An 18,845-nucleotide genomic window follows, 5' to 3' on the forward strand; every position below is an offset into this window, starting at 1 on the left:
GTGAAAAGTATATTTCTGCGAGCAGCTCAACAGATCATTCAGTACATGGGAAGAAAAGGGAATAAAGGAAAATACATAATAGGGCAACACAAGGTTTACAATGTAACTACATAAGCATCGGCATCGGATGAAGCATACAGGGATGTAGTGTTAATGAAGTCAGTCCATAAGAGGGTCATTTAGGAGTCTGGTGACAGTGGGGAAGAAGCTGTTTTTGAGTCTGTTCGTGCGTGTTCTCAGACTTCTGTATTTCCTGCCCGATGGAAGAAGTTGGAAGAGTGAGTAAGCCGGGTGGGAGGGGTCTTTGATTATGCTGCCCGCTTTCCCCAGGCAGCGGGAGGTGTAGATGGAGTCAATGGATGGGAGGCAGGTTTGTGTGGTGCACTGGGCTGTGTTCACGACTCTCTGAAGTTCCTTGCGGTCCTGGGCCGAGCAGTTGCCATACCAGGCTGTGATGCAGCCAGATAGGATACTTTCTCTGGTGCATCTGTAAAAGTTAGTGAGGGTTAATGTGGACATGCCGAATTTCCTTAGTTTCCTGAGGAAGTATAGGCGCTGTTGTGCTTTCTTGATGGTCGCGTCAACGTGGGTGGACCAGGACAGATTATTGGTGATGTGCACCCCTAGGAATTTGAAACTGCCAACCATCTCCACCTCGGCCCTGTTGATGCTGACAGGGGTGTGTACAGTACTTTGCTTCCTGAAGTCAATGACCATCTCTTCAGTTGTGCCGGCATTGAGGGAGAGATTGTTGTCGCTGCACCACTCCACCAGGTTCTCTATCTCCCTCCTGTATTCGGACTCGTCATTATTCGTTTGCTCATTCTCCCCGTGTCTGCGTGGGTTTCACCCCCACAACCCAAAAATGTGGAGGGTAGGTGGATTAGCCACGCTAAATTGCCCCTTAATTAGAAAAACAATGAGTTGGGTACTCTAAATTTATATAAAATAGTAAGAAAACAGTGCCATTGACCTCGACAAAGAGGTTGGAGCTTTTTAAAAAATATATTTTTATTCTCCTCCTTTTTCACAATTTTTCTCCCGAATTTACACCCAACAACAATCAATAACCAACAACAAATATCTCAAACCCCATAACATAGAACATAGAACAGTACAGCACAGAACAGGCCCTTCGGCCCTCGATGTTGTGCCGAGCAATGATCACCCCACTTAAACCCACGTAACCCGTAACCCAACAATCCCCCCATTAACCTTACACTACGGGCAATTTATCATGGCCAATCCACCTAACCTGCACATCTTTGGACTGTGGGAGGAAACTGGAGCACCCGGAGGAAACCCACGCACACACAGGGAGGACGTGCAGACTCCACACAGACAGTGACCCAAGCCGGGAATCGAACCTGGGACCCTGGAGCTGTGAAGCATTGATGCTAACCACCATGCTACCGTGAGGCCCCAAACAGTAACAACGATCCCACCCTCCCACCATGCCCAGACGTCAGCCCGCATGGTAACATCAACAAATGCAATCTTCAACACACACAGCCCCCCTCCCCCCCCGCCCCCCCCCAAACTAATGTTCGATGCCATCTAGTTCTTGAAAGTCCATAATGAATAACACCTATGAATTGTAGAACCCCTCCATCCTTCCCCTCAGTTCGAACTTAACCTTCTCAAGAGTCAAGAATTCCAGCAGGTCCCCCCGCCACGCCAGGGCACAAGGTGGAGAGGCTGCTCTCCATCCCATCAGGATCCGCCTTCGGGCGATCAATGAGGCGAAGGCTGCAGCATCTGCCTCCGCGCCCCGTTTCCAACCCCGGCTGGTCCGACACCCCGAATATGGCCTCCCGAGGGCCCGGGTCCAGCTTCACATGCACTACCTTGGAAATTACCCTAAACACCTCCTTCCAGTAATCCTCTAGCTTTGGTCAGGACCAAAACATATGAACGTGATGAGCGGCTTCCCCCCCCCCCCCCCCCCCCCCCCAGCAACATTCACACACATCTTCTACTCCTTCAAAGAATCGGCTCATCCTCGCCCTTGAGGTGTGCCCTGTACACCACCTTCAGCTGTATCAGCCCCAACCTCGCACATGAGGTGGAGGCATTCACTCTCCGGAGCACCTCACACCAGACCCCCTCCTCCACACCCTCTCCCTACTCTTCCTCCCACTTTGCTTTGATTCCTTCCAGTGGTGCCTTATCCTTTTCCAACATAGCTCCGTACACCGCTGACACTGTCCCCTTCTCCAGTCCCCTTGCCGTCAGCAGCACCTCCTCCAACAACGTGGCTGGTTCCTCCGGGAAGCTCTGTATCTCCTTCCTGGCAAAGTCCCGAACCTGCATCTACCTAAACACTTCTCCCTGCTCCAGCCCATACTTCGCTTCCAGCTCCCTCAATCCTGCAAATCGACCCCGAGGAAACTAATCTTTTAAAGCCTTAATCCCCTTCTCTTCCCATTTCCGAAAGCTTCCGCCCACCTCCCCGGCTCAAATCTGTGGTTCTCCCGGATCGGCATTTCCCTCGACCCTGCCCCAACCTGAAGTGTTGCCGAAACTGCCTCCAGATTTTCAATGAAGCTATTACTACCGGACTCCCTGAGTATTTCCCCGGAGCTATCGGGAGCGGGGCCGTTGCTAGTGCCTTCAGCCCCGACCCCCTGCACGAACTCGCCTCCATTCTGACCCACTGGGAATCAACCCCTCTGACCCAGCTCCGCACCTTCTCCACATTCGCCGCCCAGCAGTAGTACATCAGGTTCGGGAGACCCAAACCCCCTGCCTGCCTTCCCCTCTGTAGCAGCCCCTTCCTCACTCTGGCCATCTTCCCTCCCCATATAAACGAGGTAATCCTTCCCTCAATCTCCCTGAAAAAGGACTTTGGCAGGAAAATCGGTCGGCATTGAAAAATAAAGAGAAATCGCGGCATTTTAACCGCCTGCACCCGACCCGCCAGTGACAGAGGGAGACCATCCCACCTCGCCAGGTCGGCTTTCACTCTCCCCACCAAACTAGTGATGTTGTATCTGCGAAGCCTTCCCCACTCCCAGGCAACCTGCACCCCCAGATACCTAACGTGGGTCCCTGCCCTACGGAAGGGCAGCCCCCCCACCCCCGGTTGAGACACCACGAAATACTCACTCTTGTCCAAGTTCAGCTTGTACCCAGAGAAAGACCCAAATACCTGCAGCAACTCCAATATTCCTCCTATCGACGCACTCGGCTCCGACACATACAGCAGCAAGTCGTCGGCATACAAGGACAGCCTATGCTCTATCCCCCCCCCCCCCCTCACTATTCCTTTCCATGCTCCCGAACTTCTTAATGCGATGGCCAACGGCTCAATCGCAAGCGCAAACAGCGGGGGGGGGGGGGGGGGGGGGGGACATAGGACATCCCTGCCTTGTCCCACGGTGGAGAGAGAAGTATCTCGAGCTGATATTGTTTGTGCGGACACTCGCCTTTGGCTCCTTATATAATAACATTACCCAGTTCACAAATCTTGGTCCAATCCCAAACCGTTCCAGCACTGCCATTAGGTACCCCCAGAGGTTGGAGCTTTTATGGTGACCCCTGACTGACCTTGTTCCACTAAACTGCACCAACTCCGCATTAACTAGCTCATCCATTTTAGTCACATCCCCCTTTTTTTTACTGCCTCCGAATTTCAGGTTGGATGATTTTTTTTTGCCGGGGGGGGGGGGGGGGGCGAGTTGATTTTTCTAATGGTTTTGTCCCCCCTCCCTCTTGCCAGGTGGCACAAGCTTCAATCGAAGAATGGGAAGAAGGAGAAAGAGCGGGGGGAAATCGAGGCCGACATCCGCTTCGTCCGGAACAACATGACGGCCAGCATGTTTGACCTGTCCATGAAGGACAAGTCCCGCTCGACTCTGGGGCGGCTGAAGGACAAGTTCAAGGGCAAGAAGAAAGACGGCTTCTCCGATTCGGCGTCCGCCATCGTCCCCAGCATCGGCACCCCGGGCGACAGCGACGACGACGATGCAGCGCCCGCCCCGGCCGCCGAGAAGAAGAAAAAATCTAAACTCAAGCGGCTGTTCCCAAAATCCAACCTCCAGCGGACGTCCCTCTCCCAGTCCATGTCCGTCATCCCCACGTCTCCCTCCATTTCACCGGGGAACTCATCGAAAGCCAAGGACTTTGGCAAAGAAGACTTCACTGAAATAAAACTGCACGACTCTGCCGAAGGTATTCATTTGGCTTCCTGAAAACCAGTCGTGTTTGCCGAGTGCCTTTTCCCACAGTGAAATAGCGCGGCGCACCACGCCTGTGTCTGGGGGCGGGGTGGGGGGGGTGTTACCGCCAAGGATTTGGGTTTTGACTTGCCCGTCTTTGGACAGACTTGAGGGAGGGAATTCTGGAGCGTCGGACCCAGATGGGGTGGGGATAGTCAGACTAGAACAAAGAAAAAGTACAGCACAGGAACAGGCCATTCGGCCCTCCAATCCTGTGCCGACCATGCTGCCCGTCTAAACTAAAATCTTCTACACTTCCGGCGTCCGTATCCCTCTATTTGGGGGCCTCATGGTAGCATGGTGGTTAGCATCAATGCTTCACAGCTCCAGGTTCCCAGGTTCGATTCCCGGCTGGGTCACTGTCTGTGTGGAGTCTGCACGTCCTCCCCGTGTGCGCGTGGGTTTCCTCCGGGTGCTCCGGTTTCCTCCCACAGTCCAAAGATGTGCGGGTTAGGTGGATTGGCCATGCTAAATTGCCCGTAGTGTAAGGTTAATGGGGGGATTGTTGGGTTACGGGTATACGGGTTACGTGGGTTTAAGTGGGGTGATCATTGTTCGGCACAACATCGAGGGCCGAAGGGCCTGTTCTGTGCTGTACTGTTCTATATTCCCATCCTATTCATGTATTTGTCAAGATGCCCCTTAAACGTCACTATCGTCCCTGCTTCCACCACCTCCTCCGGCAGCGAGTTCCAGGCACCCGCTGCCCGCTGTGTAAAAAAGAAACTTACCTTATACATCACTTCTAAACCTTGCCCCTCGCACCTTAAACCTCTGCCCCCGAGTAATTGACCCCTCTACCCTGGGAAAAAGCCTCTGACTATCCACTCTGTCTATGCCCCTCATAATTTTGTAGACCTCCATAAGGTCACCCCTCAACCTCCTTCGTTCCAGTGAGAACAAACCGAGTTTATTGAACCTCCCCTCATAGCTAATGCCCACCATACCAGGCAACATCCTGGTAAATCTCTTCTGCACCCTCTCTAAAGCCTCCACAGCCTTCTGGTAGTGTGGCGACCAGAATTGAACACTATACTCCCAAGTGTGGCCTAACTAAGGTTCTATACAGCTGCAACATGACTTGCCAATTCTTATACTCAATGTCCTGGCCAATGAAGGTAAGCATGCCGTATGACTTCTTGACTACCTTCTCCACCTGTGTTGCCCCTTTCAGTGACCTGTGGACCTGTACACCTAGATCTCTCTGACTGTCAATACTATTCAGGGTTCTACCATTCACTGTATATTCCCTATCTGCATTAGACCTTCCAAAATGCATTACCTCACATTTGTCCGGATTAAACTCCATCTGCCATCTCTCCGCCCAAGTCTCCAAACGATCTAAATCCTGCTGTATCCTCTGACAATCCTCATCGCTATCCGCAATTCCACCAACCTTTGTGTCGTCTGCAAACTTACTAATCAGACCAGTTACATTTTCCTCCAAATTATTTATATATACTGCGAACAGCAAAGGTCCCAGCACTGATCCCTGCGGAACACCACTAGTCACAGCCCTCCAATCAGACAAGCACCCTTCCATTGCTACTCTCTGCCTTCTATGACCGAGCCAGTTCTGTATCCATCTTGCCAGCTCACCCCTGATCCCGTGTGACTTCACCTTTTGTACCAGTCTGCCATGAGGGATCTTGTCAAAGGCCTTACTGAAGTCCATATAGACAACATCCACTGCCCTACCTGCATCAATCATCTTTGTGACCTCCTCGAAAACTCTATCAAGTTATAGAACATAGAACATAGAACAGTACAGCACAGAACAGGCCCTCCGGCCCTCGATGTTGTGCCGAGCCATGATCACCCTACTCAAACCCACGTATCCACCCTATACCCATAACCCAACAACCCCCCCCCCCTTAACCTTACTTTTTAGGACACTACGGGCAATTTAGCATGGCCAATTCACCTAACCCGCACATCTTTGGACTGTGGGAGGAAACCGGAGCACCCGGAGGAAACCCACGCACACACGGGGAGGACGTGCAGACTCTGCACAGACAGTGACCCAGCCGGAATCGAACCTGGGACCCTGTAGCTGTGAAGCATTTACGCTAACCACTATGCTACCGTGCTGCCCCGACACGAAACAACAGTGAGACACGACCGACCCTCCACGAAAACTAGTTGTGGGGTGCGCAAGAGACTAGAATTGGAGAAGCTTGGAGGTTGTTGGTGGGCCTCGGAGGGATGGAGAGGGACAAGGGTGGATTTGAACGTCGGGATGAGAATTTCTGTTTTGAACCCGAGGCATTGCTGGAATCGTTCTGAATATCTTGAGCACGTAACTTTGGAAGATTTTGGGAAGTCAGGCAGCGGAGAAGGGGGGAGGGGCGCTAATTGCCGAATTCTTTCTTTAAAAAGAGCCAATATAGGCTTGATGGACTGAATGGCTTCAAAGCTCTGACAGGAAGATTGTTGGTGTTTCAAAATGGTGCTGAGGTATTTAACTTTCCAGGAAAATCAGCTGTTCTTCCCCTAAATTTAGCGTACCCAATTCATTTTTTCCGATTAAGGGGCAATTTAGCCGTGGCCAATCCACCTACTCTGCACATCTTTGGGTTGTGGGGGCGAAACCCACGCAGACACGGGGAGAATGTGCAAACTCCGCACGGACACTGACCCAGAGCCGGGATCGAACCTGGGAACCTCGGCGCCGTGAGGCAGCAGTGCTAACCCACTGCGCCACCGTGCAGCCCCGAGGAAAACCAGTCTCGTGCGGACGGTGTGAACCGTTTTCAGAGGCATTCGTTAACGTGGCATTTTGGCGACCTAGGAGGTGACGCGGCCTGTCAGCTACCAGGCCCTAGGTCTTACTGGATAATTGGAATGCGATAGGGGAAGTGAACACATTCTCCCCGGTCAGCACTAGACCTTGTCTATCTTGTCCCTTAGTCGTGGTGGGAGAGGTGTGTGTCTCGCTCAATCTGGTTGACAAGCGCTTAGCAATACTCCTCCTGCACTGTGCCCCGCCCTGTCGTGTTTTGGGCTCAAAAGACCGGAACCCTTCAGGATCTTTCCCACCTTTGGGCTGTACCTGATAGGAATCTAGGCCAGTGCGAGTCAGCGGGTTAAGGAACTGCTGACGTGGGCTTGTGAACTCTTATTAAACTGTGGGTTTATCTTTCTGATTTTTGCCCAGATGTGCGTTTCCCCCTCCCTTCTACCACTTCGCGTATTGTAACCTCCCCCCCCGCCGCCCGGCCCCAATTCTGGAGACAGCAAGAGAGGACAGGAGGAGGCCATTCAGCCCCTCCAGCATGTTCTGCCACCGTGTATATCAGAACTGCAGCTCGCCATCTTGAATCTCTTTCTTTTATAAAGTTAAGAGCGCCCAATTCGTCTTTTCCCAGGGGCAATTTAGCGTGGCCAATCATCTTTGGGTTGTGGGGGGGAGAGGGGGGGGGGGGGGTGAGATGGCAGCGCTAACCACTGCGCCACCGTGCCCGCCCTACCTTGCATCTCTCGATCCCCTTGCTCAACGGAAGTTGTTCCACAGGTGTGGGGGGTGGTGTGAGGAGGGGGGGGGGGGGGGGGGGGGGGTTGTGTCCAACCCATGTCAAAGGTGAAGCAAGTAAAGTCGCCATAGCCCCAGACGACCAGAGGCTGCTCTCCCGTTTGAGGGGGGGGGGGGGGGAGAGCTGACTGGTGCTGATTGAACCTGAGATTCACCACACCTTAGGCGAGGGCCGAGTTTTGAGTAGGCCGGGCCTTCATGAATAACCTCAGCCGGTACGGGAATTGAACCCACATTGTTGGCCTCGCTCTGCATCACCAACCATCTGAGGTAAACCGCTCCCCCCCCCCCCCCCAACCAGGTAGCGAGCGTCCTAACCATTGAAGGCCCAGGATGTGTTTCCTGCTAAAGGTATTAAATGACTGAGAGATTAACTTTTGTCATCCTCTTTCTTTCTTGTTTTTTGTAGAGGAGATCTCGAACAAGGCCTTGTATGTACCAAAGATCATGAGCCACAAGAGGGCGGCCAGTGCCTGACACCAAGCAGCTGAACTTCGCCTCGGCCGGGAACCTGAGGAAGGACGCCCTCTCGCTCTTCAGCGGCCTGAAGACCAAGAGTGACCCCATGTCCCAGTCGAACCTCTGCATCAACGGCAGCCACGTCTACACCGAAGAGCCGAGCCAGGCCGCCGCGGCGCCCAAGCCGCGCACCGACCCCAGGCCGCTGTACAGCAGCCAATTCCACCCGTCTGCCGAAGACCTGACGGGCAGATTCTCCCCCGACGCCCCGGAGCCCGGCGGCCCCCTTTCCCCTTCCCGGACGTCACCGGGAACTAGCCCCGGCGAGCAGGCGCCCAAACCGCCAGCCCCGCCCGAGATCCGGGCATCGGGGAGCGCCAGCGACCTGTCCGACCCCCAGCGAGCGGACCGAGTGAAGGAAGGGACGGACAGCCGGCAAGGCGGCGCTCCGGGAGCGGGGAAGAGAGGGATGGATCAAAAGGCCGAAACCAATAGTGCCCCCGCGACGGGCGGCAGGTCCCTCAACCCCTTCGACAATGACGAGGACAAAATGGCGGCACATCCCGGGTCAAAGGTCGAGGTGTCAAAGGCCGAGGTGTCAAACGCCGAGCAGACGACCAAGAAGGAGGAGACCAAGCGAGGGGGCTTGATGTCTTTCTTCCCCAGAAAGACGGAGGCCGTAAAGGGTCCCGAAGCGAAGGAACCCCGCAACCCCTTCGACGCCCACGGCGAGGAGGCGAAGTGGCCGCCCGGTATGTCGGTGTGGTCCAGCAGGACGGCGGCCATCAAACCCAAGTAAGCTCCGCGGTGCGCTGTCCAAACGGGTCTCGTTTCGGTCTCGAGTCTGCTGGCCATGTCGTTGTGCAAGTAAGCTACCGCCCCGTGTCCCATCTGGCTGTTGTTGCTCCTTCGTTTGCTTTTCTGTGAGGGATTGATCGAGGTGTGCTGGGGGCGGGGGGGGGGGGGGGGGGGGGGGGGCTGTGATGGAGGAGCTGCACTTGCCCTTCATAGAACAACGGAACCCGTGAGGTTGCCATTCGATGCAATGCATTGTGGGCAACAAGATGGCGGCTGGGGTATAATGACTGGGAGGAGGCTAGGGCCTATTCACTCTGGTGGGCAGGACAGCTTTAAGAAAAGGGGTGAAAGTTTCACAAGTTGACGGTCGGAGGGATTTGGGTCCACTTGTAAAAGGGAGGCAGGCACAGGAATCGATTTGGGAAGGAAATTGGCCTTTATTGCAGGGGGGGGGGGGTTGGAGAAGAGGTCTTGCGACAGTTGTACGGGGGCTTTGATTGGATTGAATGGCAGAGCAGGCTCGAGGGGTCATAGCGCCCCCTCTCTCTCCTAGTCCGCATGGTAATGTCTGCCTGCGTCTGCTATGGGTGGAGAGCTTTAGAACAAAGAACAATACAGCACAGGAACAGGCCCTTCGGCCCTCCAAGCCTGTACCTGGTCATGATACCAACCTTTGCCAAACCCCTCAGCCCTTCCTTGTGCCGTATCCCTCTATCCCCATCCTATGCATGTGTTTGTCAGGATGCCTTTTGAAGGCCGTTAATGTATCGGCTTCCACAACCTCCCCTGGCAACGCGTTCCAGGCTCTCACCACCCTCTGTGTAAAAAACCTGCCTCCCACATCTCCTCTAAACTTTGCCCCACGGACCTTAAACCTATGCCCCCTGGTGAGTGACCCCTCCACCCTGGGAAAGAGTGCCTGCCCATCCACTCTATCCATGCCCCTCATAATCTTGTAGGCCTCTATCAGGTCGCCCCTCAACCTCCGTCTTTCTAATGAAAACAGTCCGAGTCTATTCAGCCTCTCCCCATAGCTAACACCCTCCAGACCAGGCAACATCCTGGTAAACCTCCTCTGCACCCTCTCCAAAGCCTCCACATCCTTCTGGTAGTGTGGCAACCAGAATTGTGCGCAATATTCCCAAGTGTGGCCTAACTAAGGTTCTATACAACTGCACCCTGCGACTTTTCCCACGTGTTGCAGGATGATCATCTCTCTCTCGATGGGTGGGACCATGCTCGGTTTTACGCGCTCTGATTGGTTGACAAAAGCCATGGACCAATTAGAAATAAAATGTTGCGGCCGATTATTTTTCGATCAGTAATCAGATCACACTGATTAGAAAATTGTCGCCACTTGGGATACGGACGGAGACCATTCGGCCCATCGTCTGTGCTGGCTCTGGGGAAGGACAATCGTGCTTGGTTTCCCACCCCTCCCGCATTGAGAGTTCCTCTGCCTCGATTACCTGTCCAACTCTCTCGTCAAATGATTTATGGGGTTAGCTTCTGCCATCTTTTCAGGTGGAACATTCCAGAATCCCAACAGTTCCCTCTGAGTGAAAGTGCTTCTCCTCATGTCCAATCCCGGCCTTGTTTTCATTCCGTGACCCACTCACCAGAGAGGATAATTTCCCCAGTATCGACTCTATCGAAACCCCTCACCATCTTGGAAAAGCCTCTATTCTGTCGCCTTTTAAACTACTCTGTTCCACGCAGAACGGTCCTGACTTTGCCAATCCCTCCACCGATCTGGAATCCCTCATCCCTCGGACTGCTGTGCGAAAACTCCTCTGGCCTCCCTCTCTCTCTCTCTGTCCTCCCTCTCTCTCTGCACTCTCTCTCTCTCTCTCTCTCTCTCTCCCTCTCTCTCTCTCACTCCCTCTCTCTCTCTGCACTCTCCCACTCTGCACTCTCTCTCTCTGCACTCCTCTCTCTCTGTCCTCCTCCTCTCTGCACTCCCTCTCTCTCTTCTCCCTCTCTGCACTCTCTCTCTCTCTCTCTCTCTCTCTCCCTCTCTCTCTCTCTGCACTCCCTCTCTTTCTGTACTCCCTCTCTCTCTGCACTCCCTCTCTCTCTTTCCCTCTCTCTGCACTCCCCTCTCTCTCTCTCTCTCCCTCTCTCTCTGAACTAACTCTTCTCTCTATGCACTCCCTCTAGTACTCCCTCTATCTCTCTCCTCTGTCACTCTCTCCGGCACTCGTCTTCTCTCTCTGCACTCCCTCTCTCTCTCTGCACTCACTCTCTCTCTCTGTACTCCCTTCTCCTCTGTCCCCTCTCTCTCTCTGTCCCTCTCTCATCCCTCTCTCTCTCTCTGCACTCCCTCTCCTCTCTCTCTGCTCTCCCTCTCTCTCTCTCTCTGTCACCTCTCCTCCTCTTCTCTGCTCCTCTCTCTCTCTGTCCCCCTCTCTGCACTCCCTCTCTCTCTCTCTCTGCACTCACTCTCTCTCTCTCCTGTACTCCCTCTCTCTCTCTCTCTCTCTCCCTCTCTCTCTGCACTCCCTCTCTCTCTGCACTCCCCTCTCTCTCTCTCTGTCCCTCTCTCTCTGCACTCCCTCTCTCTCTCTGCACTCCCTCTCTCTCTTCGCGTCCCTCTCTCCCTCTCTCTCTGTACTCCCTCGCCCTCTCTCTCTCTGTACTCCCTCTCTCTCTCTCTCTCTGTCCTCCCTCTCTCGCTGTCCTCCCTCTCTCTCTACTCCCCCTCTCCCCCGTCTCCTCCCGTCCCAGTTTCCTCCACAGGGGGAAATATCCTTTCAGCGTCCACGCTGTCGTTTTCCGTCACAATCGTGCGTTCAACTTCATGACTCCACGCCCACCCTGCATGGTTGACTCTTCCTGTCCATTCGGAAGGGCACCAAGCGTATCGCCACTGCCCCCACAATCCAAAGTTTCCATTGTGTTTGTCGGGAGCTGTGAAACTCTGCTGGCACAGGGCGTACACAGCCTGTGGGGTGAGTCCAAGGCTCAGGAATTAGTCTAGTTATCCAGTCCAGCTTGAGTGGGTGGCTTTGGCCCAGTTGACTTGTGACAGTTTTCTGTATAAGTAGGACCCGGGTGGTTGGCATTTTCCGTGGGGCGTCTCCAAAGCTGCCTGCGTGGAATAGTGAGGCAATGTTTTTTGATGCCCCCTTTGCCCAGTTGGCGTGTATTGATACGACTGCCAACATGCGTTGGTGTGTCGGCCTCCGTAGCCTGTTGGCGGCATCTCCAGTGACCTTCCTGCCCCTTCCCTGCTGGAAAAGGCCCAAGATGGTGGCTCTTACTGAACCATCTGGCTTGATAACAGGAACGATAGGGGTTGCCCAATCATTCGTCGTCACGCTCTCGATCACCCCATCTTTAGGACAACTGAACAGGCACCAAGTACAGGAGATATAGCCTGAGGACTACCCACCACTGCAAGAATGATGATCCTCCTCAGCCTTGTACAATTAGGAATTGATGTCACTCTTTTTCACTGTAGAAAATCCCGGCTCCACACTTTGTCTGTCTGTTGGTGGCTTTCACTCGTGTTAAGTGCCTGAGTCCGTCTGTACAGTCCTGCTTTGCGATCGTTTTCCTCCGCTTCTGCCTCGGAGCCAATCCTGAGGAGTGTTCGCTGAGACAGAGGTTCACTCGGATTGGCTCCTGGGATTGTTCAGGAGGCGGGATTGGGTGGACTGGTCCCAAACTCCCAAGACTTTACTCATTGAGACATAGCCACTCCTTTGGGGCGGTGGGGGGGGGGGGCGGGAGAGAAGGAAGGAGGTGCCCAGAACGTGTTTATCGTTGGCTGGGGACTCTGGGGTCGAGAGGACACTGTCTCAGAATGGGGCTGAGCTGAGGAGGAATGTCATCACACCGGAAGGTTCTGAATCTTCGGAATTCCCTACCCCGGACACCCAGTCATACGGGTATCCTCGAGACGGGGATCGAAACGATGTTTGGGTGTCAATTTGGCCTGACGAACGGGTTGAGTTGACGTCAATTATCTTTTTGAATGGCGGCGCAGACTCGAGGGGCTGAATGGCCTGCTCCTTGCTCCTATTACTTAACGGCAATATCCGCAGCGGCCATTGTGATTAAGATTATCTGAGGCAATTGAATTTTGGCCGACTCCATAAGTTAAATTTCTTACAATTTAGCGTAGGCCAACCCACCCACCCTGCACATCTTTGGGTCGTGGGGGTGAAACCCACGCAGACACGGGGAGAATGTACAAACTCCACACGGACAGTGACCCAGAGCCGGGATTGAACCCGGGTCCTCGGTGCCGTGAGGCAGCAGGGCTAACCTCTACGCTACCGTGCCCCCCCCCCTCCATTTGTCCTCCTAATCGCTTTCTGTGTCGGCGCTGTAGCTTTTTATGGTTCGTGTTCAAGGATTCCTTTGTTCCGCGGAGTGTTGCAATCCCCCCCCTCTCCCAATTAAATTTGTGGACCTTTTGCCGGGTGTCGAGCAGGAGCTACGGAGTGTAATAGTGGATGGAAAGAATAGAGCATTTACTGCCTAATAGTTGAGCTCCGACCCCGCCTGTAAAACCCCACCAAAGACCAAGATGCTTCGCTACGGCGCCATGGGTCTCTGACCAGTCTTCTGTCCTTTTTTCAGATTGGAAGTGTCTCCGAAGGCTGAAACCATGTCACCTTTAGCTCCCCCCTCTCCTCCCTTCCCTTCTGCCTCAGCCGACTCCCCTAGCCCACCACCTCCTCCAGTGGTGGCGGCGGCGACTGAGGGGGCGAGGAACTCCAACTTTGCCAGCCTCCACGTGGCCTACAGCCCACCCGCCATGCTCCTGGACGTCTCGCCCGCAAGGTCCTCGCCGGATTCCAAGTGCCAGCCCCTGGCCTCGCCCCCTCCGCCTGTGGAAGAACCCGACGATGCCCGCTTGCCCCCTCTTCCGAGCTCCAGCTCCTCTTCGCTGTCTTCACGGTCTTCGGACGGCGAGGCGAGCGGCTCCCCCGGCGCGCGGCCTGCTGGGGGCGAATCGCGGGGGGCGCCGAAGCAGTCCGCTCGAGCCCTGCTTCAAGAACTGGCTGGGAAGAGTTCCTCCGTAAACGCCGCCTCCGCTGAGCAAGTTGAGGAATGCGAAGGTTTCTCCGGAGATCAGGGGCCGGCAGCCGCCGGCCTGCAGTGCAATTTGGAAAGTGGCCAGGAGGACGGGAAGGTGACTCGTGAACGACAGCCCCCACGCAGCAGCTGTGAGCTCGGTGATTCCCCAGCCAACACGTCTCAGGGACCAGAACCTTCCCTCCATCCTGTCTCCTCCCCTCCATCAGAGACTAGCGTTTCCATAATTCCACCTGAGGTGCCGTTGAGGAGTAGGGTGCCCGGTCCGGAGGGCGCGTTGAATCCGGAGCCACTCTCCGCCGAGATCCGGAAGCTTCCGCCCACTCCAGCTCCCAGGAATGTTCCTCGGGTTACCGTTACCGACGACTCGTCCCATCCCCCTGAGGAAATTCCCGGCGAGGATCTGCCGCCTTGTGAAGGGGGCACCGACTACGGGGTCCAACCACTAACAGCGACCCCCGAGGTTGGCGACGCCGATTTTGCTCCGGGACTGGGGTCCCCCGACCAGGATTCCTTAACCGGCGGCCAAGAGGAAAACGAGCGGAGTTTGACCCCGAGTGGGATTGCAGATCGACCGTCCGCCATCTCCACCCGCTGCGCCTACGAGGGCGGTGCCCATGGTTACCCCGTGGCGGAGGTGGAAACTGGTGACCTGCCGGTGAAGGTGGAAGATTCCGCGGGGGGCGGACGGGCAACGCACGCTGCCGGGAAGACGGGTTGGCTGGAATCGCCGCCGCCTCTGTTCGAACCCGCCACCAACTTGCTGGCTCACGAAATGCTCGGCCACACTCCTCCTCCTGATCCAATCGAAGACCACATCGCTGACTTGGAACGCCTGGGTGCTTTGCAACCCGGGGCGACGGGAAGGAGCACAGGTGGCAACTTTGGGGTGCAGGAGGCGCCAGTCAGCGCACCCACGGGTGACAGGATCGTCACCGAGGAGGGGGGCCCTTTTGATATGAGTCCGGCGCTCGGTGATAGAAGAAGTGAAGATGTGGAAATATCCATGGGGTTCCCGCCTGCCGACGATCTGTTAACCAAACCAGATTCCTCGGACCATTTCACCCTGAGCTCGAGTGAAGAATCTTCCATAGAACGCAAGCCGGAAACATCCGGAAGCTCAGTTGCAGTTCCTCTCCTCTCTGCCCAAGCCTCTCCCCCTTGCCCTTCGGCCTCCTCCACCAGGCCTTGCCTTCCTTCTCCCCTGCCTCCATCTGCGTCTCCGCCTCCTCTCCCTCAGTCCACGCCTCCTTTGACTGCAGGCCTTTGCTCGGTCAGGACACCTGCAGGGAATCCTCCTGAAGTGGAACGCTCTGACCAGAAGAGGCCGTTTCAGGCCCGGGTTTCGCCGACGGAGACACAGCCAATCCAGTCACAGAGCAGTGGGTCGGCGGTCTCTTCGAGACACAGGTGAGCTTCAGTTAGCTTGGGGGGGTGGGGGGGGGGGGGGGCTTTGATTGAAACGAGCTGGCTTTGAAAATCCTCCCCCTCGCTCCCATCGGCGCCGGGATTTTTTTTTCCCCACCCCCCTCTTTCCCCCCCCCCCCAATTGCTGCCTTCTTTTGCTGGTTGACGTCAAGCCTAGTTGGCTGTTCCTTCTCGTTTGGCCATTGACCAGTTCTCGAAGCAGATGTCTGGGGCGGGCGAGAGCGGGCTGGGGAAGAGGTTACGGGGCAACTTCTGCCCGGGGACTTTTAATGCTGTTGCGACCCACCCTGGGTAAGGTACGCCAGGCTGGGATACCCCCCAAATTAATTACAGCCCCAGGTGAGGAGGTACGGTGGCTTGCACAGCAGTCAGAACTGCTGCCTGACAGCGCCAGGGATCCAGATTTGATTCCGGTCTTGGGTGACTGTGTGGAGTCTCAACGTTCTCCCCTATGTCTGCGTGGGTTTCCTCCGGGTGCTCCGGTTTCCTCCCACAGTCCAAAGATGTGCAGGTTAGGTGGATTGGCCAGGCTAAATTGCCCCTTAGTGTCCAAAATGTTGGGTGATGTACGGGGATTGGACGGGGATATGGGCCTAGTTGGGGTACTCCTTCGGAGGGTCGGTGCAGACCCAATGGGCCGAATGGCCTCCTTCTGCACTGTAGGGGTTCTAGGATGAATTTGCTCCCTGTCTTTATTCAACCCTCTCTTGTTGGTTGTGAGAAGATTTTAATCTTATAAAGAATCCCTTTTATTCCCCCATACCCAGCATTTATAAATAAATAATCTTTAGTGTCACAAGTCGGCTTACATTCACACTGCAATGAAGTTACTGTGAAAAGCCCCTAGTCGCCACATTCCGCGCCTGTTCGGGTACACTGAGGGAGAATTCAGAATTCTCAGCTGGTACGGGAATAGAACCCGCCCTGCTGGCCTTGTTCTGCATCGCAAACCAGCTGTCTAGCCCACTGAGCTAAACCGGCTCTTGTATGTTTTAAAAGGTATCAATTTAAATTAAAGATAGTGAGTTTGCTAATTACTGAAGGCCAGAAAATGGCAAATCATGCATCGGCGTTCACACAGATTAGAAGACAGAACTGAGTTCAGAGTAAGTAGGTATTTTTTTCAAGAACCGTCCTTGACTCACGAGGAGTAGAGCGTTGCGCCTGTCTCAATTAGAGATTCCCGTAGAGCTGACTTCAACAGACGAACAATCGGTTCTGCGATTTCAGTGTTCTGCAGTTTCACAAAGAAAGTTCCTCTCTGTGATCCTTTGCTGACTTCCACAGTCAGAGAGAGAGAGATTGAGCTCCACCTGCGTAAGGGCTATTATCAGGCGGAACTGCGAGTGTGCTCACTATATGAACGGGCGGCAACAGAGGGAAGTAGGCCTTGGAAAATAGAAGACAGGTTTAGATAAAGGATCTGGATCGGCGCAGGCTGGGAGGGCCGAAGGGCCTGTTCCTGTGATGTAAATTTCTTTGTTCTTTGTTCTGGCTTTGACTTGTGTGTCAAAAACTCCAGCATTTTATTCTCAAAGAAGGCTCACCCCGACAGACAACAGGGGGGGGGCACTTTTAACCCGTTCTTTGTCGATCCCAAGTGTGGAGGAAGAAGCCGCAAAAGAAAAAAAACCTATTTGGGTGCTACATAGGGAATCTCTCGATGTGGTGGCCATTGTCTCCACCAGAGATGACAATTGGTTTCTGAAGGCTTTAAGGAAAACCCTGTCTGGTTACAGGGTGGGTTCCATTGTCTTCTAAAGAATCACCCAGCAGCCATTAGGTCAGGGGCCTGTGTGTCCATTTTTCTAGATAACAATCGGGGCTTATTTTGAAGTCCAGTGTCACTGGTCATAATTTGGTGTGCTTTTCCATCAACATTATTACTAGGATGCATAATATCGACGAGGTGTTCAGACTTCAGGGACTTTGGCAAATGTCGCTTTCATTGCATCTCTGGGCTTTGAGGGGTGCTAATTATTCATTGAAAATGTCAGGTATAACTACAGGATGGACGTCACTGCCAGACTGCGGGGATCTTCGACTGGTATCAGAAGGGTAGAGTACGGAACAGAGAACAGTACAGGAACAGGCCCTTCGGCCCTCCAAGGCTGTGCCGTCTACCCTAAAATCTTCTACGCTTCCGGGGTCCGTATCCCTCTATTCCCATCCTATTCATGTATTTGTCAAGATGCCCCTTAAACGTCACTATCGTCCCTGCTTCCACCACCTCCTCCGGCAGCGAGTTCCAGGCACCCACTACCCTCTGTGTAAAAAAAAAAAATGTCCCTCGCACATCGCCTTTAATCTTTTTACCCTAGTAACTGACCCCTCTACCCTGGGCAAAAGCTTCTGACTATCCGCAAAATACTGTCGAGGTGCTGTAATTCTTTTTTTTTCCCAATTAAGGGGCAATTTAGCATGGCCAGTCCACCTACACCGCACACCTTTGGGTTGTGTGGGGGTGAGACCCACGCAGACACGGGGAGAATGTGCAAACTCCACACGGACAGTGACCCAGGGCCGGGATCGAACCTGGGACCTCGGCGCCGTGAGGCAGCAGTGCTAACCACTGCGCCGCCGTGCCTTCCCGAAGGAGGCCATTGCGCTCCGCTTAGTCCCGCCTCCAAGTATTTTCATTGCCCGGCCATCCCTCTGCTTCCTTTCCCAAGTATTGATCCAAAAAGAGAGGAGCCGGATTGTTGAATCTTACAACACAGGACTACGTGCCGGCTGTAAATAGCAGAGGCAGCGTCCGCTCGACAAGAGCTCTAGCGGGATCGAGCTCTGCAGTCCTGCCACGTCCAGTTCCTGAATGACAATTGGACAGCCGGCAGTGGAGGAAGCTCCATAGATATCCCCAAACGCAGCCCGAGACGAGACTTGAGGGGTTTGCAGTATTGGCCGAGATGTTGACCCATCATGGCTTCCTCCTGAGGTCCTCCCAGTCATGGGCTGGAGCTCTGCAGCTAGCCACGCCCCGCGTGTCCCAGCATAGCGACAACGCAATTAAAAACCTGCATTTACATCGCGCCTTTGACATAATGAAAAGGGCCAGCGCGCTGCACAGGACCGTTCGAAACAAAAGTTTTGACGCTGCGCCCTACTAAAGTGGCCGGAAGCCTAGTTAGAGTTGGGCTTTATGGAGGAGAGAGAGAGGCAGAGATGTGAGGGGGAGGGAATGCCAGAGCTTGACGCCCCCCCCCCCTCCCCCCCAGGCAGCTGAAGGCACGGCCGCCAACGTTGACCAGGGGACGTTCAGAAGGCCAGAGTTAGTTGAGCGCCGATATCTCGGAGTGTTGTGGGAGCTGGAGGAGAGGGGCGAGGCCCTTGGGGGGGGGGGGGGGGGGGGGGGGGGG

At 54.5% G+C, this 18,845-nt stretch overlaps 1 protein-coding gene across 1 annotated transcript in view; it reads left to right on the forward strand.

Moving 5' to 3' along the window:
* LOC119957549 (rab11 family-interacting protein 1-like) overlaps positions 1 to 18,845 on the forward strand; it is a 38,004-nt gene that overhangs the window by 11,880 nt on the left and 7,279 nt on the right. Inside the window, 4 exon segments of the mRNA XM_038785696.1 lie at positions 3,722 to 4,173; positions 8,162 to 8,223; positions 8,225 to 9,006; positions 13,600 to 15,468. Coding sequence (XP_038641624.1) covers positions 3,722 to 4,173; positions 8,162 to 8,223; positions 8,225 to 9,006; positions 13,600 to 15,468 — 3,165 coding nt within the window.

Source organism: Scyliorhinus canicula, chromosome 26 (genome assembly GCF_902713615.1).
Source record: "Scyliorhinus canicula chromosome 26, sScyCan1.1, whole genome shotgun sequence".
Classification (NCBI taxonomy): domain Eukaryota; kingdom Metazoa; phylum Chordata; class Chondrichthyes; order Carcharhiniformes; family Scyliorhinidae; genus Scyliorhinus; species Scyliorhinus canicula.